At 44.6% G+C, this 23,883-nt stretch overlaps 1 protein-coding gene across 5 annotated transcripts in view; it reads left to right on the top strand.

The window, feature by feature from the left end:
- The window catches only part of UBE2W (ubiquitin conjugating enzyme E2 W), a 68,527-nt gene extending 54,223 nt beyond the window's left edge, over nucleotides 1–14,304 (top strand). For 4 of the 5 annotated variants that reach the window (XM_090283737.1, XM_090283743.1, XM_090283742.1 and 1 more), the window contains 2 exons: nucleotides 12,417–12,476; nucleotides 14,099–14,304. In XM_090283737.1, the coding sequence (XP_090139863.1) occupies nucleotides 12,417–12,476; nucleotides 14,099–14,109 (71 nt within the window). In that variant the 3' untranslated portion in view covers nucleotides 14,110–14,304. The remainder of the gene's footprint in view (nucleotides 1–12,416; nucleotides 12,477–14,098) is intronic. The other variant, XM_090283739.1, reaches the window with a different exon arrangement.
- Nucleotides 14,305–23,883: the final 9,579 nt, after the last annotated feature.

The raw sequence follows: 23,883 nt of genomic DNA, 5'->3' as shown, positions 1-23,883 counted from the left end.
AGCTCAGTTGGTTAGAGCGTCATCCCCATAGTCCAAGGTTGTGGATTTGATCCCTGGTCAGGGCACATAAAAGAATCAGTGAGTACATAGATACTCTCCTTTTGTCTCTCTCTTAAAAAAAAAAAAAAAAAAAAAAAAAGTTAAAGAAAAGAGAAAATCTAAGATCTTGGTTTGGCAAAGATTTCTTAGTTGTGACACAAAGACAGTTGACAAATTGGACTCATCAAATTTTAAAATTTGGACCTCAGAAGACACTTAGACTGAAAATGCAAGAGAATATATTTGGAAAATATATATCTGATAACTTGTATTTAGAATACTTTTTAAAACTTAAAATTCAACCCTGGCTGGCATAGCTCAATTGGTTGAGAGTTGTCCCACGAAGCAAAAGGTCACCGGTTCAATTCTCAGTCGGGACACATGCTTAGGGCATGTGAGGCAACTGATCAATGTTTCTTACACCTTGATGTTCCTCTCCCTCTCTTTCTCCCTCCCTTCCCTGCTCTCTAAAAATAAATAAATAAAATCTAAAAAGCAAACAAACAAAAAAGAAACCCTTAAAATTCAATAACATGAAGCAAAACCCAATTTAAAAAGGCAAATTTTATGAATTATTTGACTTGAACTAATGCTTAACTGAAGAAATACAGTGAGGACAAATAAGTACTTTAAAAGCTGCTCAACATCATTAGTCATTAAGGAAATACAAATTAGCACCACGAGATACCACTATACAGTCACTACATTGACCATACCAAGTTTTGGCAAGGATGTGGAGCATGGGAACTTTCCTGCACTACTGATAAGAATGAAGAATTGTATAAGCACTTTAAAAAACAGTTTGGCAGCTTCTTTAAAAGTAAAACATGTACCTGCTATAGAACCCGGCCATTTTACTCTTATGTATTAATATTAACCAAGAGAAAAGAAAGCATATGTCCACTAAAGACTTAATCACAAATGTTCTTAAGTTTGTTTATAAAATGTCCAAACTGGAAACATCCTAAATGTCTATCAGTGGTTGATCAGGTTGCCACACCATGGTATATCCATACAATGGAGTACTCAGCAATATAAAAAGGAACAAAATATTGATACATAGAACATTGATAACTTTCTATTATTCCGAGTGAAAATGCCCAGGTGAAAAAGAGTACATCCTGGCCATGGCTTCTGTGGTTCAGTGCTGGCCTGGGAACCAAAAGGTCACTGGTTCAATTCCTGGTCAGGGCACATGCCTGGGTTGCGGGCCAGGTCTCCCAACTTGGGGGCGTGCCAGAGGCAACTGGTCGATGCTTCTCTCATACATCAATGTTTCTCTCCTCTCCCACCGTTCCTCTCTCTCTAAAAATAAATAAAACCTTAAGGAAAAATTTTTAAAGAGTACATTACATACTATATGGTTTTATTTACATAAAATTCTAGAAAATGCAAACTTGTTATAGTGACAAAAATTAGGTAAGTGTCTGAGGATGTGGGGTGGTGGGAAGAGGCATGAATTAACTTGATGGATATGTTCTTGACTACCTTGGTTTCACAAATATATATCAACTCATTAAGTTGCACACTTTAAATATTTGAAATTTAGTTGAGTGTTATGCCTTTATTAAACAGCATTCGGGGACTTTCAGTAATAAAAACAAAAGATGATGAAGACCTGAAGTGGAGCATGAGAAAGTGAACAAATTCAACTGTTATCAACTTGTTTAGTAGTAATCACAGCTTAAAAGTGGTCGAACTGAAATTTAAGCCTGAGTCTGACTCAGTCCCAAACCCATGCTTTAAATTAATATGCTTATACTTAGAAGAACTGCATATTTTTTACTTGGACAACTGAGTAATAGAGATGACTTTCACAAAAGGAGCAGATTTGGGAGAGGACATGTTTATATTCCCCATAGCACCAAGTATAGTACTTTATATAGTCAAGTAATGAGTGGAGATGTGAGCTGAAGTTTTTAGGTGGCAGTGATGATGAAACATTTAGTGTGATGTAATTTTACTTAGTTCATGAATTCATTGCCTATTGACTAACAGCTAGAAAGAAACTTAACATTTTCTAGGCCAATAACCTAATCATTGAACTAATCATTTCTCAACATCTTTGAACTGGTCACCCCTGACCACCTTTAATGATGGGAATTAACCTAATTCAGAAAATTATTGCACTTTTGAATAAATATTATTAGAAAGTAATTTCTTCCAAATTGAAACATGCTTCCAGACTACTTGATATGGATTGACTTGTGTCCCTTGAAAAGATATGTTGAAGTCCTAACTCCCAGTACCTCAGAATGTGACTCTATTTGGAAATAGGGTCATTGAAGATGTAATTAGTTAAGGTGAGGTCATACTGGAGTAGGGTGGACCTTAATTCAATGTGATGGTGTCCATCTAAGAATTGGAGAAGACATACACTGTTACAGCTACATAAGTGAGATTGAACACTCTGGAGCAGTGGATTAAAGCAAGCAAAGTTTTATTAAGCCGGCTGTCGGGCAGAGACCCTGTCTCAATAGTGCACCGACCGGGAACTGGGGTTTCGGGCAAGGGTTTATATAGGATTTGGCTTTCTTTCTTTAGTGAGATGCAGCTCATTGGGGAGGGGGGTGGCAGGACAGGGCTGCAGGAGTGTCAAACAAATAAAGTTCTCAGGGCCAGAGGTTCCGCAGGGCTAAAAGTTCGCAGGGCCATAAAGTTATCTCCGGCAGCATAACTCTTCAGCCAGGGAGTGATTCTCTGTGAAGCAATTTATCTTCAAAGGGCTGGATATTCTGTAAAATATAACTTTTCACAACAGTTACAAACAAGACACAAGCAAATGGAAGGTGATAGAGGCTGTGGTGCTTTTAGCTTGTAAATCGCCAATTGCTACTCCTCCCTACATTCCTCTCTCCAAGGCTTTTTAGCAAGTCCCTGCTACATCTTACAAAGAACATCTGAAGCCCCTACATATTTACATATTCAGCAAACCTCTGCAACTTTCTACAGGGAATAGCTGATGCCTCTACATTCCCCCCTCTAGTCCCTACTAAACCTAAAAGGGATGTCTAGGGACTATAACTAGGGTTATTAAACTTTGGTTTCTGGGAGGGGCTCAGTAGCAAGGATAAGGAGTTGGGTATCTGCAATGCTAGCTTTTAGATGCTGAATAATATACCGAAATATACAAGGAAGGACAGTTACTGCTAGCAAGAGAAGCAGTAAGGGCCCTGTGAGGCTGCTTGCTAAAGTGGTCAGCCATGGATTCCAATTAAACATATTTTGGTACCACAAAGAGTCTCTTTTCTGGTCCCGTTCCCGCTGCTCTATGCGGTCCTTTATGATCTGCAGTGTTTTGGATGACACCAGTTCGATTTGCATAGAAGCAGCAGTCTTCTCCCAGGGCAGCACAGAGTCCTCCTTGCTTCATGAGGAGGTCTAGGCCTCTTCTGTTTTGCAGGACTACTTCAGCAAGGGACTCTATTTGAGTGGTTATTTCTCCAATTGTTTCATGCAAGGCTAGCAGGTCCTGGTCGACAGCTGAAGATAAAGCTGCGAGCCCGGTGTGGCTGGTGACAAGTCCAGCCACTCCGGTAGCAAGTGATCCTGCTAGGGCAGCTCCAGCTAGTATGGGAAGAACGACTGCCCTTTTTACAAGCGACCTTTCAGAGGGAAGGAAGAGCCTGCTACTTTCCACCCCTCCATAGACAGTCACTCGTGGAACAGTTTGGGCGAGTACACAATGGCCCTGAGGTCAGATCATTGTTGGAGAGGCAGGATAAAATACCTGTAGGGCAAATAAATCTGGAGCCATTTGGGGCTTGGAAGTAGCCGCCTGAGAGCTGGATGGTTTTAGCACAGGCAGATGCATCAAAGACAATCTGAGAAGCCCCTGAGGTCCGAGAGCTAGGGGTGTTAATGCAAGTCCCATTTCCAAGGACCTCCTCTATTAAGATAAGAGGAGCAGTGTCTATTTTTTCACATCGGCTGGTGCTGGTCAGGTTGAGTCTTACACCGATAGCAGAGTAGAAGGGAGGCCTTGCCTGGTAACAAAGCCAGCAGTCTGCAGCAATTTTGAGCTAGCTTTGGTTTAAGGCCTGGTGAGTGCCCCTTACAAGTCCAAAGAAGCCGAGTGGTTTCTCAGGAACATTTGGGGGTGACAAGGGTGACTTATTTGAGGTACTGTTATTAAGAGTTGGGCCCCGCTTCCAGAGAGCTGGCGCTTGATCAGTCTGGCGGGGCTCGTGCTGGGCTGGTTGTAACCCCAAGAGCTGCGGAATTATAAACCGAGGTGGGGGAGATCTTGCCTGGATTGTGAAAAGGAACCTAGGATTCCAGGCTAGGTGTCGCCAAAGTTGCACGCCCCAAGCATGTCCAGCTTCAGTTCAAGTATCATCGGCTGGATTTGTGAGAGTTACTGTAATATAAGGATCCCAGGGCATGACAGGATGGGGTGTGTAGCGCAGGGCTACTTGAATGAATCTTTGGTTATGTTTCCAAAATCCTTTCCTGTGATTCCACAGCCCTACGTCCTCACAGCCCCAGTAAGGACTAAAGAATGCCTTTTCATCGTGGCAGTTTTGGCTTGGATTTTTGCCTGAGCAAAAGTAATAACCCTGGTCTAGGTCAAGCCGGTAGTGGGGCCAAAGGTTATGAGCGATGAAAGAAAAGGTTACCTTTGGCTTGTGGTGTTCCAGTCCTGTTCTGCTAATATGCGGCCTCATCTTGTCTCGAGGAGGTGGAATTTCAAAGGCGGCAGGGCTGCAGCAGCAGGGAGAACAAGAGTGATGATGAACCAGCCCCAGGCAGCCAGGACACTAGGGCGGACTTTTATTTTCATGAGGATGTTTGCTGCAGCCTTATTCTGCTCTTTCCTGAGGCGCTTTGGCCGCCAGGGGGGTCTGGCTGTTCTAAAAAGCTGGATGGAGGGCCGGCATCCTGGGGATGTTCTTTGATCATCTCCTGAGGTGGGCTGCAAGAGGGGCTGGGCTTCACTCTGGTGTGGTGGATTCATGCTACAATGCCGGTGATATTGACTGCAGTGAGAATAACAGTATGAGGACCTTCCTGCAAAAGGGCCTGGAGGCTTTTGTTCCAGAACCTAATTAAACTTGATTCCCCCTCCCAGCTTATAGGATGCAAGGGAGTAACTATAAGCATTTGGTGGCGCTCTAGGACTCTTTTAAACAGCTGCAAGGGTCCTCTGGAATGTTTGCAGTTGCTTAACTAGGGACAATTTCTCTTTACTTGCAAGACCCCCAGCTTGGGGTGTGAGTCAGTTCCAGTTCAGTTCCCCTCGGCAAGGATGTCGCCAGTGTTTATTGAAACCACAAGGGAGTCCATGAGACTGGCATAAGTAAACAAAGGGCAAGGCTTGCCCAGAGGGCTAAATGAGAAGTCCCTAGGTCAGGTTTACTAAATATTGTGGGGATTTATCACAGGCAGGAGACCTAATAGAGGAGACAGTAAATCAGCTCAAACGCTGTACACCAGCCAATATAGAAGAAACTGTTAGCCACCATTTCCCAAGCGCCCTAGTCAGCCGGGGCTACAGTACCAAGTCACATGGCAAATAAAGTAACGATTAAATTAAAAATAGTTAAGAATAAAGCAGGACACTGTCCAATTATTTTATTTTCTTGAGTCACTCCAACCGCTGGGGAGGGGCTGAATTCGACTGTCCTGCCGGTGCCAGTCCGGACCCACTGGACTTTTCTTCAAGAGCTGGTGGGACGTAGGACTTGACTCGAGAATGATGAACCCAAGCAGCAGCGCCAGCAACCTTTATAACCGTTGGGGTAGTGAGAACAACAGTATGGGGACCTTCCCATAGTCGCCCTAGGGGTTGTCTTTTCCAGACCTTAATGAGGACCTGGTCCCCAGGTTTGACAGGATGCATAGGGGTCACTATGGGAATGGGACGCCTCTCTAAGACCTGCTGCTGGATGGAAGTAAGGGTCTTCTGAAGAGCCTGTAATTGCTGAATTAATGTATGGTCACCCCTAACCTGCAAATCTCCTATTCGAGGTGTTAAAGGGGGTGGCCTTCCAAACAATATTTCAAAAGGAGTCAGTCCACCAGTGTACGGAGTGCACCTGGACCAGAAAAGGGCTAAAGGGAGAAGATCTGGCAATGGAGAATTAGTTTCCTGGTGGAGCTTTCGCAGAGTCTGCTTTTTTTTTTTTTTTTTTTGCGGCTGGGGGATGGGGAGAAATAAGCGGCTTTCAGAATGCCTCCACACGCCTGAGGCCGGTGGCTGGTGTCTTTGCTTATGCAAACTTGCTTGGATGTTTCCAAGGCCTCAGGTGGATGGGAGGGGTCTTGAACCAGGGCACGGTATGGAAAGCACACAGAGCCTACGTGGGGTTCTGCCAATGGTCAGAACTATTGGCAACACCCACTGCGTCAGAGGACGCACTCAGGGATATGTAGGCAGCTGCGAACACTGTAGGGCGGGGGGTGGGGGTGGGGGCACGCTCTGGGGCTGTCTCCCTCGCTGGTGAGTGTTCGCAGAGGTGCTCTGGAGAAGGAGAGGAGATCCACGCGGCTCACAGAAAGAAGAACGGTTTGCAAGGAGGCTGAGAATCCAGGTGGCCCTACATTGAGAGCTGGAGGGCACCACAGCACAGAAAGGACCTCCCCAATCAGATGGAGTGACTGGCGGCTGCTGGTAAAGATGAACGGTGCCTAAGAAGGAGGGAAACGGTGTTTCCGACCCCTCCCCCCGCAAAACTGGCTAGGTTTGGTAGACGGAAGGCAAGGATATGTGTACCTGTTAAATAAACAATTTTCTTTTCACTCAACTGTAATACTCAGAGTTATAATTTTGGCGGCGGGCAATCGGACCCCTAACTAAAGGGCCCGTGGGTTTGTTTTCAATTGGAGCAGCCCAGGGGCTCTGTAACAGAAGTCTCGCTTCCTCTTGGCCAAATGCAAGAGTCTTTCCTCTTCTTCTCTGGACCATTCTGTTTTCTTTTCTTTTCTTTTTTTTCTTAAGTCTTGACTGGTCATCAAGAATTTGTGTAGAACTATCTTTATTTGAAAAATATATAAACCCAAAGTTTCCAACTTCTTGTACATGTTGAAGATTTTCAACAAAGATCTCTTGAATACAAAATATGGTCCAAGTGACTCAAAATTAATTCTATGATACAGTATTCTAAAGTTGTATTATTTTGAAAGTCTCGAGATTTTTTTAATGGCAAAAAAATACCAACTTGAAATTTTGTATTTTGCTAATGTACAAAGAGAATATAACGGTCCCCTTTGTACGGTTTCTAAACGCCACTGACGATTTCCGTAAGATGTTGTCCTTCACAGACCAGTCTGAGCTTCTGTAAAAGCCCAACCTGCCTTCCTTTCTATCAACCGAATTCGTCAGTCTCTTCAGAAGTCCTGTCAGATGTTTTCTTTGTTGGCCTCTCCGTGCTGCTGCTTCATTTGAAAGACTTCATTTTCTAACTGCACAATAGTCCTTTCAATCTCATAATTCTTACTGACCAGGGACACCCAATTTGACTCCGTTTCCCTTAACTTAGATCCAGCTGTGAGTTGCATGTTCTTCCGCTGCCAGTTTAAATCTTGAATATGTTTCCTTAACTTCTGGAGCTCTTTCTGTGCCCGTTCAATCATATGAACTAGATTTTCATTGTACGCTTTCCAGGCGTTGCACCCGTGCTGCGACATTAGCTCCAGATTCTCGATTCGAACCGCTTGGTGCTCTAACTGGGCCATAGAATTGTTTACACACTCTTGCCAGGCAGTGATGTCATTTTTCTGACCTGAAGAAGGAGCTGGGAGTTCATATCGTTTCATGCTGAGCAATTCAATTGGTTGTCCGGCAGCCAGTCTTTCAAACTCATTTCTCTTTATGTCGGTCTCAAAAGCGGAATAATCCGGCGCTGTCAGGGAGCTCAGGTAGTTCTTAGTGGGTCGGTACCTGCGAGTTTCCTCCTCCACCAGCGCCGCAGCCGCTTCTCGCACACCAGGCGCCTCGTAACCTTGGTCAAAATACGGCAGCGCATCCACCACCACCTCTCCAGCCACCAGGCCCGTACCCGCCATGCTCCAGGCCGCCTGCGTCTCGCCCCATTCTGTTTTCTTAACGCTTGGATCCAGCCGCTCACACCATCTGGCTTTGCACTGCCTTGCCCCGCAGAGTCTGCTTTAATGACTGATTCATACGCTCTACCTGACCGGCACTCTGAGGCCGGTAGGCAGTGTGGAGGTTCCACTTGATTCCTAGAGCCTTAGCTACTGCTCGAACTGTCTCCGCCATAAATGCTGAACCATTATCTGACCCTATGCTAATAGGTAATCCATATCTAGGAATAATCAAGTTTAATAGGGCCTTGGCTACTTCCCTGGCCTTCTCTGTTTGGGTGGGGACTGCCTCTACCCACCCAGAATAAGTACAAATTAAAACTAATAAGTACTTATAGCCTCTGGGGGCTGGCCCTACTTCTGTAAAATCTACCTCAATGTCTTCAAAGGGAGTTGTTCCCTGCCGGCGCACCGCAAGTGGTGGGACCCTGCCAGTCTTTGGGTTATTTTTAGTACAAGTCAGGCATCGTTTCGCAACTGATGCACAAACAGTCCAAAGATTGGGTATATAATACTCCTTTTCTAAAGATGCGACAAGTGCTCCTTTTCCAAAATGTGTGGTCTGGTGCAGGGTGGTGGCTAGCTGCAGGCCAATGCTGTTTGGAACAAAGATTCTTCCATCCGGCAGAATTAACCAGTCGTTTTTCTTTGTGGCATTTTCAGTCATAGCCCAAGCTTCTTCAGCTGGGGAGTAATGTGGGGGCTCTGTTGGTTGTATTAATACAGGAAGAATATTTCCCCCCTCTGAGGCAGAGGCTTTACCTCGCAATGCAGCTTCTTTAGCAGCCTGATCCGCTAGCCGGTTCCCGGTTTAAATTTCCCTGGTGCCCCTCTGGTGGCCCCTGCAATGAACAATGGCTACCTGGGCTGGCTTCCATACTGCTTGTAGTAAAGTTAGAATTTCCTGAGCATTTTTAATTGCTTTTCCCTCAGCTGTAAGTAATCCTCTCTTGATAAATTGCCCCATGCACATGAACAGTGGCAAATGCATACCGAGAGTCAGTATATATAGTGGCCCGTTTGCCAGTGGCTTCCTCTAGTGCCCAGGTGAGGGTGACAAGTTCTGCTCTCTGGGCCAACCAGCCCTGTGGAAGGGGCTCAGCGCGGACTACCTTCTCAAGGGTGACTACAGCTGCTCCAGTGTAACATATGCCCTCACGAACAAAACTACTTCCATCTGTGAAGAGTACAATGTCTGAATGTGGGAGCGGAGAGGCCTGTAGTCCAGGCCGGGATGAACATTCTTGGTCAATGGTTTCTTCGCAATCGTGCTCTGGCTCCCCCTCCTCAGCGGGTAGGAGCGAAGCTGGGTTTAAAGCCTGGATGGCCTGCAGGCGGATCCGGGGGTCCCCAAGGAGAGTGGCCTGGTAGTGGGTGAGGCGGCTACCAGTGAGCCATTTTCCTCCCGTGCCCCTTAGGAGAGTCTCAACTGAGTGGGGCACGTTAACAGAAAGGCCCTGTCCTAGAGTGAGCTTGTCAGCCTCCTTGACTAGGAGGGCCGTAGCAGCGACAGCTCTGAGACAGGCAGGCCACCCTCTGGATACTGGGTCCAGTCTTTTTGAAAGATATGCTACTGGCCTTCGCCAAGGCCCAAGGGCTTGAGTCAGGACTCCCCTGGCTACTCCTTTTTTCTCATGGACAAAAAGGCTGAAAGGCTTGGTGACATCTGGCAGGGCCAAAGCCGGAGCCTGGGTGAGTTCCTCTTTCAGCTTTTGAAACGCTCTTTCCTGATCCCCTCCCCAGTCTAGCGGGGCACTGGGGTCTCGAGTGGCCTCATGGAGGGGCCATGCAATTGCAGCAAAATTGGGAATCCAGAGGCGGCAAAATCCTGCCGTCCCTAGAAACTCACGGAGGTCCTTCTTAGATTTTGAGGTGGGAAGTCGGGTGATTAACCCCTTACGCTCAGCTGACAATTTCCGGGTCCCTTCTGACAAAATAAACCTTAGAAATTTTACCTTCTGGGTACAAATTTGTGCCTTCCTGCGAGAGACTCGATAGCCTTTTTCCTTCAGCAGGGTGAGGAGGGCAGATGTGCCTGTAAGACAATCCTCCTTAGTCTTGGCTGCTAAGAGGAGATCATCCACATATTGGAGGAGTGTCAGATGAGGATTTTCTAACGAAAAAGGGCTGAGGTCCTGCCCTAAGGCCTCTCTGAAAATAGTGGGGGAGTTCTTAAATCCCTGAGGCAACCGAGTCCAAGTAAGCTGCTGCTTTCTATTTGTCTCTGGATCCTTCCACTCAAAAGCAAAAATGTCTTGTGACTGTGGATGCAAAGGAATGCAGAAAAAAGCATCTTTTAGATCTAATGTATACCAGAGTCTATTAGGTGGCAGGAGACTCAGGAGAGTATAAGGATTTGGCACCGCTGGGTGGATAGTCTCTGCTACAGCATTTACCCCCCTCAGGTCCTGAACTGGCCGGTAATCATTGGTCCCCGGTTTCCGGACAGGCAAGAAGGGAGTGTTCCATGCTGACTGACATTCCCTTAGTATGTCTTCCTGCAGCAGTCGGTCTATGTGGGGCTTAATGCCTTTTCTGGCTTCCCGGGAAATAGGATACTGCTTGATGCGAACGGGACTGGTGTCACTGAGCAGCGAGACTATTACAGGAGGTACATGGCTTGCCAAACCTGGGGGATTGTCTTCTGCCCATACTTTGGGAAACTCTGCCTGGAAATCCCTGGGGAGAGACTCAGAGTCCTGTTGAGGAGACTCAAGCAGTCGATATTCTTCTTCTAAGGTCAGGGAGACAGACAAAATCATCCGAGGATTTACTTGAAGCTCTGCAGCCTCGGGAAAAGGAGATTTGGGCTCGGAGCTTTCTGAGGAGGTCTCTCCCAAGCAAAGGGAACGGACAGTCCGGAATGAGAAGAAATGAGTGGGTGGTAGTAGCTTTTCCTAAATTTACCTTCCGAGCTTCACAAAAAGGATATTCTGCAATTTCTCCTGTTGCCCCTTGTACTTTCATTTTCTTCTTTACAATAGATCCTGTAGGTTTTGTCACTACTGAAATCTCGGCTCCTGTATCCACCATAAAAGTAACTGGGCGGCCCCCCACAGTCACTGTAACCATGGGCTCCCGGGGGCCTAAGGAGAGGGAGCCCTGGCCCCCTCAGTCACTATCCTCCCCTGCAGTAGCCATTATTTTGGGAGCAGGACGTTCCTTTAACTTGGGGCAGGCATTTTTCCAATGTCCCTTCTCTTTGCAGTATGCACATTGATCTGAAGTTAATTTCTTTCCTGGCTTTCCTTCTTCCTTCTTGTGGGACTTTTTGCTGGATTCTGGGCCTGGTTTAAAGGAGGTTTCTTTTAGGGCTGCGGCTAATACTTTAGCCTGCCGCTTCTCTTTTTCAAGTTCCCTTTTCTCATCTCTGTTTAAGTACACTTTTGTGGCGATTTCTAAGAGCTGGCTTAAATTCATGCCTCCAAATCCCTCTAATTTTTGTAACTTTCTTCGATTGTCAGGTTCCGCCTGAGTGACAAAGGCCAGATTGAGGGCACGGGCATTTTCTGGAGCCTCAGGATCAAAAGGGGTGTACATGCGGTAGGCCTCTCGCAGGCGCTTAGGGAAGGCAGTGGGACTCTCAGTGGGGCCCTGAATAACTTCTGACACCTTATTCAAGTTGGTGGGTTTCTTAGCTGCCTTGATCATTCCTTGAAGTAAGACCTGATGGTAAGCTCTAAGGGCTGCCATTCCCAGCACGGTGTTGGGGTCCCAGTCGGGTGGCTCGGCAGGTACTATCTCCTTCACGGCTGCCTCCCTTTCCTGTTCTGTCCCTATAGCCTGACTCCTGGCATTTTCCCTGGCTGCCTTAAGAACTGACTCTCGCTCTTCAATCGAGAAGAGGGTTAGTAGGATCTGCTGGCAGTCATCCCAGGTCGGTCGATGTGACCGACAAATAGATTCAAATAGACTGGTAACGGCCCGGGGGTGCTCGGAGAATGGGGGGGTCTGGGCCCTCCAATTATATAAATCACTGGTGGAGAAGGGGACATAGACAAGAGTAGTCTGGTGTCCTGGGCCCGGTCCTACAGCTTCCCTTAATGGGAGTACGGGCCTAGCAACCTGAGCCTCACTGACACTAACAGAAGTAGGAGGAGGCCTAGGACGTAGGCGAGAAGAAGGAGGGCTACTGGGGGGCAGCGGAGGGGAAGCCCTGCTCGTGGAGTCTGGTTCCTCTTGGGGAAGCTGGGGATATAGGGACCCAGGGGCCCCCCGATAAGGAGGGGGCTCTAAGAGGTGGTCTTCCTCTGGGGCTGATAGGAGAGGAAGGGGATCTGGCTGACGCAACTCAGTAACTTTTGGCTTGTCTCGTTCTCCCTTGTCCTTAGGCTGGTGGGCTAGGAGGACTCTGCGGGTTTCTGACCCAACACACTTTTGGAGCCAGACAGGTGGGTCCTCAGCTAGTTCCTACCAGCGATCAATATAATCAAACTGATCAGGGTGGCCAGGCTTCCCTGTGACAATGAGGTGGATGACCCTGATAATATTTAGATTCAAAGTACCCCCAGGGGGCCATCCAACCCCAAAAGCAGACCACTCTGATCTACAGAATGTTTCTAGAGTGTCAGAGTCCATGGAGGGGTTTTGTCCCCTGAACTTAGGGAAATTCTGGAGCATACAGTCAAGAACAGTATGTGTAGACTTGGACTGACGTCCGCCCATGTTGGCTAAGGTGCTTCTGCACAGATTTACAAATATATTTCTATTCTGGATTACAATCAAAGGTGGGACTTTAAGGCACAAGAACAATTCCCCCCCTCACAGCGCAGACAAATACGGGTTGGGAACGCCCAAAGGAAGCCACTCAGATGCCCGCCTGGCCTCTCCTCCAAAGAGAACTTGAGCTTTGTCTTAGCTAAGGCTGCCTGAGTAAATTCCAGGTTATATCCAGCCGTTATGCCATATGACAAGCTGAGGAACAGCAGGTTAGGGCCCACTCAGACTCCGTAGTATGGCACTCACACACACTCAGAGGTTAAACAGTCCCACCCAAAACCCCACCTAGGCTACTGTGATCAGACGAGCAGCGTCGTCGGCCACAGGCAGCACAACTCGGAAGCAAAACAAAAGAGCTCTATACGATCCAAATGAAGCTAGCCAAGCCAGCTTCAACAAATTCCCTGTTCGGGAACCTCTGCGTCCAGAGGACAAAAGAGACCAAGTCTCAACGGCAGTGGCCCAGGCCCGCTGCCCAAATGAGCTGCCACTCACCTGCCGCCAAGGCTGTCTGCTGTCCTTTGCTTGCTCTAGCCTGGGCCGTCAGGGCTTTCGGCAGCTTCCGAATGTCCGCCGAAGGCGCAGGGAATTGCTCCAAATCGGAGCGTGCGGCCGCTGTCCTGCCACAGTCAGCTAGACACACGGGACCGCACGAAGCCCCGGGGGCTCACCGAAGGCGGCACTGCTCTACAGAGGCATCTCGCTGGGGCCTCCAAAACGTTACGGCTACGTAAGCGAGATTGAACACTCTGGAGCAGTGGATTGAAGCAAGCAAAGTTTTATTAAGCTGGCTGTCGGGCAGAGACCCTGTCTCAATAGTGCACTGACGGGGGAACTGGGGTTTTGGGCAAGGGTTTATATAGGATTTGGCTTTCTTTCTTTAGTGAGATGCAGCTCATTGGGGAGGGGGGTGGCAGGACAGGGCTGCAGGAGTGTCAAACAGAAATAAAGTTCTCAGGGCCAGAGGTTCTGCAGGGCTAAAAGTTTGCAGGGCCATAAAGTTATCTCCGGCAGCATAACTCTTCAGCCAGGGAGTGATTCTCTGCAAAGCAATTTATCTTCAAAGGGCTGGATATTCTGTAAAATATAACTTTTCACAACAGTTACAAACAAGACACAAGCAAATGGAAGGTGATAGAGGCTGTGGTGCTTTTAGCTTGTAAATCACCAATTGCTGCTCCTCCCTACATTCCTCTCTCCAAGGCTTTTTAGCAAGTCCCTGCTACATCTTACAAAGAACATCTGAAGCCCCTACATATTTACATATTTAGCAAACCTCTGCAACTTTCTACAGGGAATAGCTGATGCCTCTACAACATGAGCAGAGAACACCATGTAACAATGGAGGGATGTGTCTACAAGCCAAGGAACACCAAGGATTGCTAGAAGAGTCAAAGAAGGATTCTTTCTTAGAGCCTTTGGAGAGCATGATCTTGCTGACACCTGATTGTGGACTTTTAGCTCCAGAACTGTGAGAATAAATTTCTGTGTTTAAGCTTCCCAGTTTGTGATACTTTTTACTAGTAAACTAATACAAAGGTTAAGCAATTTGTTCTCACTGAAATAATTTATTCTGGATATTACTTTCCCTTTTCTGCCAGTAGAGTCAATCAGCCAGCATCACTATCTGGGGCCTTATGGGAGTGCCTCATCCACAGGCATGGATTCCACACAACATGCTATTTGACCAGGAGTCCCACTTCACAGCAAAGGAGATGTGAGAGCAGGACTGTGACCATGGAATCAGCTGACCGTATCATATGTGCACCATCCAGAAGTAATTGGCCTGAGAGTACATTAGAATAGCCTACTGGAGGGACAATGATGTGACAGTACGGAGGCAATACTCTGCGAAGGTGGGTGCCACCTTCTAGGATGCTGTATATACACTTGAATCAGAGACCACTATATGGGCTTTGTCTCCAATAGGAAGAATACATGGGTCTTGAAAACCATATATCTCATTCTTGCTCCAAGTTACAGTTACTGTCTCAGTGCTTTGGATTCCTTCTGTCCAGTGACAGACAAGTAAGAAGGCCATTTTTAGAGGGGCAATTGACCCTGATATCAAGGTAAGGAATCCAAATAGAATCAAGAAAATCTCTTACAGATTTAGACTGGAAAAAGACATTTTAATTTTGCTTGAGCATATTTTTTCCCTAGAAGTAATGTTAAAGTTTTTTTAGTGATATTCCCTAGATCTGAATGTAGGCTCTGTATCAGAAGAGAATTTTTGGAGGACATTGTCTTCTGTAGTACATAAGAATGGAGTATTAATGCATGCAATTTTAACAGAAATAAAGATAATACCCCTGGAAACTTGACTTAAGTCATGAAAAGTTAAGTGACTTTGAGTTTAAAGTAAAAATAATCTTTTCTTTATCCCAGTTGCTTGCATGTTGCCTGCTGTAAATCAAGAATTCAACAAATGTTAAATGATTAACAGAAGTTCTGAAATTTTCAAACAATTTCCCATCATTCTCATTTTGGTATTTATTCATTTATTTATTTATTTATTTGTTTGTTTGTTTGTTTATTTATTTATTTATTTGTGTGTGTGTGTGTGTGTGTGTGTGTGTATTTATTTATTGAGAGAGAGGAAGGGAGAGAGAAATAGGAAGAGAAACATCTATGTGAGAAACCTCAATTGGTTGCCTCTTGTATGTGCCCCGATTGGGGACCAAACCCTCAACCCAGACATGTGCCCTGACCAGGAATGGCACCAGTGATGCCCAACAAACTGAGCCACTCTAGTCAGAGCTCACTTTGATATTCTTGAAATTACATCTTTAGTGCAAACTTTGACCTGGCCAAAGTGTTCCTTCTATTCACAAAGCTGAAGACTCATGAGTTCATATCTGCCCTCCAGTGACAAAAAGTAAAGAGAGAATGTTTTATATGTCTCATCAAGAAAAAACATGACCGTTCAATGTGGCATTGCTGAACGTTAAATCAGTTCAATTCAATCTCCTTCTAGTACGATTAGGAGTGGAGCCTTAATCATATTTTAGGGAATTAATGCTCCTCTAGATGATTCTGACACAAAACCACATTTAACGATGACTGTTAACTAACTCCCAAGTTTCTTAGGTCACAAGTAGTGTGATTTTTCTTTCACACATTAATCTAGGAGGATGGAAAACAAAGTAATTTTCAGCTATAACTCAGTATCAGGAGTGTAAATACTTGTAGGGGAGAATACAGCTAGGGAATGAAAGCAAAATGTTCAAAATTTAACTCTCTTGCAGAAAAGGGAAATAATGTAAACCAGTAACTAAAAAATAAGAGGAAATACAATTCCTGTTTAGAATAAATATGGAATTTTAATTGAGAACTGTTTTAAGACCACTGTCAAATCTCCCCAGTCATCAAAAAGAAGTATCAGCTTATAATATTTTCTATGTTTGTAAACATCCTTCCTATTTTTCCACATTGCATGCTAGCCCTGGCCCTTGTATTACAGGTATTGTTGTTTGCAAGGAAACTAGCTGAAGCTATAAGGGATTTGTTGTTGTATGAAACTGAGAGCCAGGGTCGGTACTGGCTCTAGAGGCATGGCTCTAGTGTAGTTAGGGCTCTACCTTCCCCTCTAGCTCTTTTTGGTCTTGGCATGGTCTCTCTCTCTCCTTACTGCTATTTTTCTCTCCTTTCATTTTTTGTCTTTTAAAATTTATTTTAAAATTATGGTCGACATGCAACATTATTGGTCTCTGTCTTCTATGTTAGATGCTCTCTCCTGTGTGGGGGAGGCCCTGAAAGTTGATTTGGTATCTGCTCAGAGAATGACTTATTTTTTTTCTTTCTTTTTAAAAATATGTTTTATTGATTATGCTGTTACATTTGTCCCAATTTCTTTTCCCTTTGCTCCCCTCCCCCCAGTAACCCCCCTCCCTCCAGGTGCCCGCCACCTTAGTCCATGCCCATTGGTTGTGCATATAGTTCTTCTCAAATTCTTCCTGTTTACTCCATTTCCTCCTACTATGTTTCTTAATTCCTGCATCATCTCCCTCCCTTTTCCCCCTTCCCCCTCTCCACTAACCTCCCCCCAATATGTTCCCCATACCTATAATTCTTTTCCCACTCTCGTTGCCTACTTAGTTTGCCTTTGTTTCGATTCCCTAGCTTCTGTTGTTGGCTGTTGTGATACAGTTTTCATTTTACTGTTCATAGTTTTGATCCTCCTTCTTCTAAACAAATCCCTTTAACATCTCATATAACAGTGGTTTGGATCTAATGAACTCCTTCAGTTTTAGTTTGTCCTGGAAGCACTTTCCCTGCCCTTCTATTCTGAATGACAGCTTCGCTGGATAGAGTAATCGTGGCTGTAGGTTTCTGATTTTCATTACTTTGAATATTTCTTGCCTGCAGAGTCTCCTTTGAAAATCAGCTGATAGTCTAATTGGGACCCCTTTGTACATAATTCTTTTCTTCTCTCTTGCTGCTTTTAAGATTCTCTCTTTATCTTTAATTTTTGACATTTTGATTATAATGTGTCTTGGTGTGGTTTTCCCTGTGTCCAGTTGTTTTGGAACTCTCTCTGCCTCCTGGACCTGTACGTCTATTTCCTTCCCCAAGTTAGGGAAGTTCTGCTTCATTATTTTTTCACATAATTTTTCAATTTCTAGTTCTTCTTCACCTTCTGGCAACCCTATAATTCGGATGTTCATTTGCTTATAGCTGTCCCAGAGGTTTCTGAGCCTCTCCTCATTTTCCTCACTTTTTGTTTCCTCTTTCTGCACTGGTTGCCTGTTTGTTCCTTACCTATATTCCGATTTGTTGATTTGATCCCTGGTTTTCCTTTCCTCACCACTTGTCTTGTATGTGTTGTCATTCATTTCAGCATGACTAGCCTTCATTCCTTCCCCATCTTGTTCAATATCTTTTGTTAATTCTGTAAGCTGCCTTATGACTATAGCTCTGAACTGAGCCTCAGAAAGATTATCTATTTGTTCATAGGTTAATTCACGTATTTGCTTTTTGGTCAGCTGCGTGATTGGTATTTCAATCATGATTCCTGTCATCCTGACCATTTTCGTTTATCTTTCCTTCTTGGTTGGGGCTGTCCCACCTCCTATGCTATCGGGGGCAGAGCCCTGTGCATTTGTCACTACTGGGCGACCCTTCTTACCACATTGTGGCGCTTTGTGTGGGGGCGGGAGTCCAAGATGGATTCCTGCCGTTCACTCTCCGCTGAGGGACCAGGAGCCTCCTCCTCCATCCCCATGCTCTATGGGCCTCATAGTCTAAGGCAATGGGGGTCTGCCTTACCCGGCACTGGAATCACGAGCTGACGGGTGGACTGCAGCCGGGGGTGCTCCCCTGGCGCTTCTCACCTCCCTTTAAATATGGGTGTCTGTGCTTATTGCAGTCCCGCCGCCAATCACTGCAGTTGCCGCCGCCAGCACAACTTGATCTCTCTGCCCCAGTTTTGCCCTTCCTACCCATCTGGATGAGCACCACTTGTTTATAACTTCATACATTGGACTTTCGTGTAGCTTTATTTTCTGGAACTTCTGGTTATTTCTGGTTTTGCGGTAGTTGTAGTGCTTCTTAGTTGTGGAGGGAGACAGAAGGTGTCAGTCTCAGCCACCATCTTGGCTGGAAATCCAGAGCAGGACTTCTTGATGTGTAGGATTTATTGTAGTGTCATCAGTGAGCCTTGCTGTTGTTGCTGTTGTTGGGTGTCTCCAACAGGATCTATAATTGCTTCTTTTGCAGACAACGAGGTTATGAGGTTTCCAGAGAAATCTTCAGTTGCTGCCTGGGTGTCGGGTGAGTATAATAATAATGAAAAAGTTTGACAAATTGCCAGGAATTTCCAAAATGTGACACAGAGACTCAAAGTGAGCAAATTATGTTGGAAAAATGGCACCAATAGACTTGCTTGATGAAGGGTTGTCACAGACTTTCAATTTTTAAGAAATGTAGTATCTGTGAAGCAAAATAAAGCCAAAGTGCAATAAAACAAGGTATGCCTGTACACAGAGATGGTTAAAGGGCAGAAAATATAATTAATTGCATTGTTTCAAACTTAAATTAGCAGAATTCATCGAAATATGACTTAAAAAAATTTTATTTTACAGAAAGGGAAGAGAGGGAAGGGAAAAGAGAGGGGAGAGAGAGAGAGAGAGAGAGAGAGAGAGAGAGAGAGAGAGAGAGAGAGAGAGAGAGAAAATTTATTGTTCCACTTATTTATTCATTCATTGGTTGATTCTTATATGTGCCGTGACTGGGGATCAAACCTACAACCTTGGCATATGGAGACAATGTTCTACCCAACTAAGCTACCTGGCCAGGACAAATGGTGAGTTTGAAAAAGACATATATGTATATAGTATGTTGAGTACTGAACTAACATTACTTTTAATTTATCTTTTAAATAAGATATATGTGTATAGTATATTGAGTACTGAACTAACATCACCTTTCATTTCTTTTTTAAATAACGGCCAGAAAACTATTTCTATAAAAAGCCAGATTTGGGGGAATACTACAGTCTCTACTATAACCGAAACAGGTAGAATAAAATGTTCCCCCAAATCGCTTCATCGAGTGAAGCCCTGCCAGAACTATGGCAGTTATCAATAGGTAGCTATAAAACAATGGTTCAGAAAATACCCTAACTTCTTTTAAGTTTGTTTTTCAGATCTAAAGCCAAGCTACACAAACAAACACATTGGTTGGGAAAGTTCCTCCCTGAATCTCATAGTAACACTTCACTTTACTGTCACATAGCCCGACACCAGTGTTCGTATAACCAGACATCATTGTTCAAAAAAAAGACCTGCTAAGCTACTGTCTGATTGGTTAACTGCAACTTCTATGTTCCAAGCCATTAAGACCTCTAAGCCCCGCACTTAGCAAGCGTGTAGAACCTGAAGCCCTATCTCAGCGTTCTGGCCCTCTGCGGAGCCTCAGTAGGCCTACCTTTGCTTTTATCAAGTGTCCCTGGTTTGGATTCTTTTATGTCAGGAGACAAGAACCCAAACCCATCTGTAACACAACCACTCAACTCTGCAGGTGCATAAAAGCAGCCCTAGACAATATGTAATGGAAGAGTGTGTCTGTATTAAAAATACACTTTATTTACAAAAACACAGCTTTTGCTAATCCTGCTTTTTGAAGCATTGAAATCTATCTTTTTAGACATTGGGCCATCAATGGTCCTTTCAAGATAACATTTTAGATCTCAGAATTAAGAAAATAAAGCTATTTGAGAACGAGATAAAGTCTAGTCAAGGAACAAGTATAAAGGACCCATGGACACGGACAACAGGGTGGGGATTGACTGTGGGAGCAGGGGGTGGGAGGGGAAGGGGAAAGCAATGGGGGAAAAATTGGGACAACTGTAACTGAACACAATAAAATAAAATAAAAACAGAAAAAAAAAAGACCTACAAAAATGTGATAAGTTGGTGTCAGATCCATGTCATTATGTAACAGAACTCAGGGGATGCTCTGATTGAAACGGATCCCACATTCTGTTCAGTTATGAGGGGCTCCATTGCCCGCTGCCAAATGCATAACTTTAAAAAGATATTTTATTTACTTATTTTTAGAGACAGGGGAAGGGGGAGAGAAAGTGAGAGAGAGAAACTTTTGGTTGCCTCTAGCATGCTCCCAAATGGGGACCCAGCCCGCAACCCAGGCTTGTTCCCTAACTGGGAATTGAACAGGCAACCCTTTGGCTCACAGGTTGGTACTCAATCCACTGAGCCACACCAGCCAGGGCCAAAAGCATAACTCTTAATACCAGAGTTTGGTGAAAAGAAAAGGAATTGTTTATTTAAAGGTTATACAGATTTAGATCAATGGTGGATTTATATCATTAAGTCTTATTTTCTTTAAAACACCCACAAACACATAGTTCTGCCCTCCAGCCCCCCGCCAAGCCAGACTAGTTTTAGAATAGAAGAGTCAGAGATACAATTTTTCTACTTCCCAGACACAGTTCAGTTTTACCAGCAGCTCCCAAGCATTCGAACCTGATTGGGGAGGTTTTGCCTGTGTTGCAGTACTCTCCAGCTCTTAATTCAGAACCACGTGGAATTCTCAGCCTCCTTATAAACCACATGGTTTTCTCCTTTCCCTTTTGAAGCTGTATGGTTCTCTCTCCAAATATGCCTGCCGCTTTATTTTTAAATCCCTGACTGTGGCTTGAGATGCAGTGGGCAGGGTGACTAATTGTGGCAGGTGCTGTAAGCTTTTCGTCACCATTGGGTGGTCAAAGTCACTCCCATCTCCTCGGGGAACCCACTCTGCAACAATTATACATTTGGCCAAACCCATAGAAAATACAACCCAAACAGTGAGTTCTAATGTAAATTATGATGTGTCAATTGTTAGTGTAGGTTCATCAATTGTCACAAATATACCACTCTGGTGGGAGATGTTGATAATGAGGGAGGCTATGCATGTGTGCAGGCAGAGGGTAGGGTGTATGAGAAATCTCTGTACCTTTCATTCAGTTTTGCTGTGAATCTAAAACTACTCTAAAAAATAAAATCTATTTTAAGAAATGATAAGGTGATGAGTAATGAAATAGGGGAAAATTAGCGATGTAATGACCATTTTCATTTTCCAAGTCCTAGCTAGGAATTGGAGCCTTTAGCACCATCTACAGGCAGAGTCCCTCTGCTTTATCTCCGATTGTGCTTTAATGTTGCTAAAAATGTTCTCCATGATGTATTCCGTGCCAAAAATTTCCAGGGGTCAAATGCGTTTGGGAAAGAGAGCATATCCTATCCTTTCTTGGAAAGGCCATCTATATTGGCAGAAGAAAGACTCTGAGAAATTCTGTAGTAAAGAAGCTTTAACTTGACTTCCGGCAAAGATGGAGGTGTAGACAGACACGCTGCATCTCCCTCCACAACTAAGAAGGAATACAATTACCTCAAAACTAGAAACAACCAAAAGTTCCAGAAAATCGAGCTGCATGGAAGTCCAACAAAGATATAAAGAAGAAATACTGATCCAGACAGGTAGGAGGGGTGGAGCCAGGGCTAAGAGGATGTGGTGTGGTGGTGGCAGCAGATGCAGCAGCGGCAGGCCAGCGGAGAGCACAATCACACGTTTTAAAAACTCGGGAGGGGCCCTGAGGAGTGCTCCCAGCTCCAGACAAGACTACAGCTCACGATCCCAGTTATGGGGAAAATAAAGCCTCATTGCTTCTGACTGTGCAAACCAGTGGGGGTTGGGACAGAGGAAGAAACTGCTGGTCTCTCAGTACTGAGTTCACTTGTTTAAAGGGCCCCCATGGTCCTAGAATGTCCGCAGACCCACCCACTTTGGGAAAAATGGCCTGGACAATAGCTAGAGAGGCATCAGTCCCATACAGAAGTGAGAGAAGTGTCTGGAAAAGGGGCGAGTGCTGAGCAAGTGGTATTGTTCCCTTTCAGACCCCTCCCCCGCACACACCACCACAACGTGGTGAAACAGGTCGCCCTGTACTGACGAATACCTAAGGCTCTGCCCCTTACAATGTCACAGGTGCGACAGCTCTATCTAAGACACAGAGGCAAACAAACACAGGAGCCTGTCAAGATGAGGAGACAGAAGTATGGCCCAAAAGAGGGAATGGATCAAGTTCCCAGTGGAAGAACTAAGGGACGAGGAGATAGCCAACCTAACAAAAGAGGAGATAGCCAACCTAACAGACACAGTTCCAAACACTAGTGATAAAGATGCTCACAGGCATGACAGATATGCTTGAGTACAGCAAATGCACAGAAGTGAATGCTATACTAAATGAAACAAAGGAAAATCCACAAAACCAATGGTGAATGGAAGGAAACAGGGTCAAATCAATGACTTGGAACATAAGGAAGAAATAAACAGTCAGCCAGTACAGAATGAGGAAACAAGAATTGAAAAAAATGAGGAGAGGCTCAGGAACCTCTGGGACAACTTTAAACATGCCAACATACAAATCATAGGGGTGCCAGAAGGAGAAGAGGAAGAGCAAGAAATCGAAAGCTTCTGTGAAAAAATAATGAAGGAAAACTTCCCAAATTTGATGAAGGAAATAGGCATACAAGTCCAAGAAGCACAGAAAGTCCCAAAGAAACTAGGCCCAAAGAGGACCACACCAAGACATCATAATTAAAATGCCAAATGTGAAAGACAAAGAGAGACTCTTAAAAGCATCAAGAGAAAAGCAGAGAGTTACCTACAAAGGGGTGCCTATAATACTATCAGTTGATTTCTCAAAAGAAACTTTGCAGACAAGAAGGGACTGGCAAGAAGTATTCAAAGTGATGAAAAGCAAGGACCTACAACCAAGATTACTCTATCCAGTAAAGCTATCATTTAGAATGGAAGGGGAGAGAAAGTGCTTCCCAGACAAGGTAAAGCTAAAGGAGTTCATCATCACCATCTATTATTATATGAAATGTCAAAGGGACTTACTTAAGAAAAAGAAGATAAAAATTATGAACATTAAAATGACAACAAACTCACAACTATCAACAACTGAATCTAAAAAAGAAGAACAAAATCCAACTAAGCATACCAGAATAGGAACAGAATCATGGGTATGGGGACCATTCGGAGGGTTAAAAGCTGGGAGGGGGATGGGGGAGAAATGGGGAAATGGTGTAGGGATTAAGAAGCATAATTGGTTGGTACAAAGTATACAGGGAGAAGTTAAGAATAATATAGGAAAGAGTGAAGCCAAAGAACATATATACATGATCTATGGACATGAACTAAGGTGGGTGGGATTGCTGGAGGGAAGCGGTGTACTGGGCAGAGGGGAGCAAAGGGGGAAAAAATGGAAACTACTATAACAACATAATCAATAAAATGTACTTAAAAAAAGAAATATGACTTAACTGTTTAGCTAATCTAGGCCTTTCTTTACGCTTTTTAGAGTAAACCGTTTAACTTCTTCATTTTCATCATTGCTATCATTCCCTAAGTTATCTTGGCATATTCCAGATGTCATTTCTACCAAAATTGTTTCATCAGTTTCTTCTTCTACCAGCAATTCTTGGATATCTTCTACAGTCATATTGTGTTAGAGTGAAAAACTGTGTTATAGAAGTACCATGTTATACGGGGGATACCTGTATGTTGAAA

Source organism: Furipterus horrens, unplaced genomic scaffold (genome assembly GCF_987537825.1).
Source record: "Furipterus horrens unplaced genomic scaffold, mFurHor1.1.pri manual_scaffold_7, whole genome shotgun sequence".
NCBI lineage: Eukaryota > Metazoa > Chordata > Mammalia > Chiroptera > Furipteridae > Furipterus > Furipterus horrens.
This window is presented reverse-complemented; position numbering and strand designations above follow the sequence as displayed.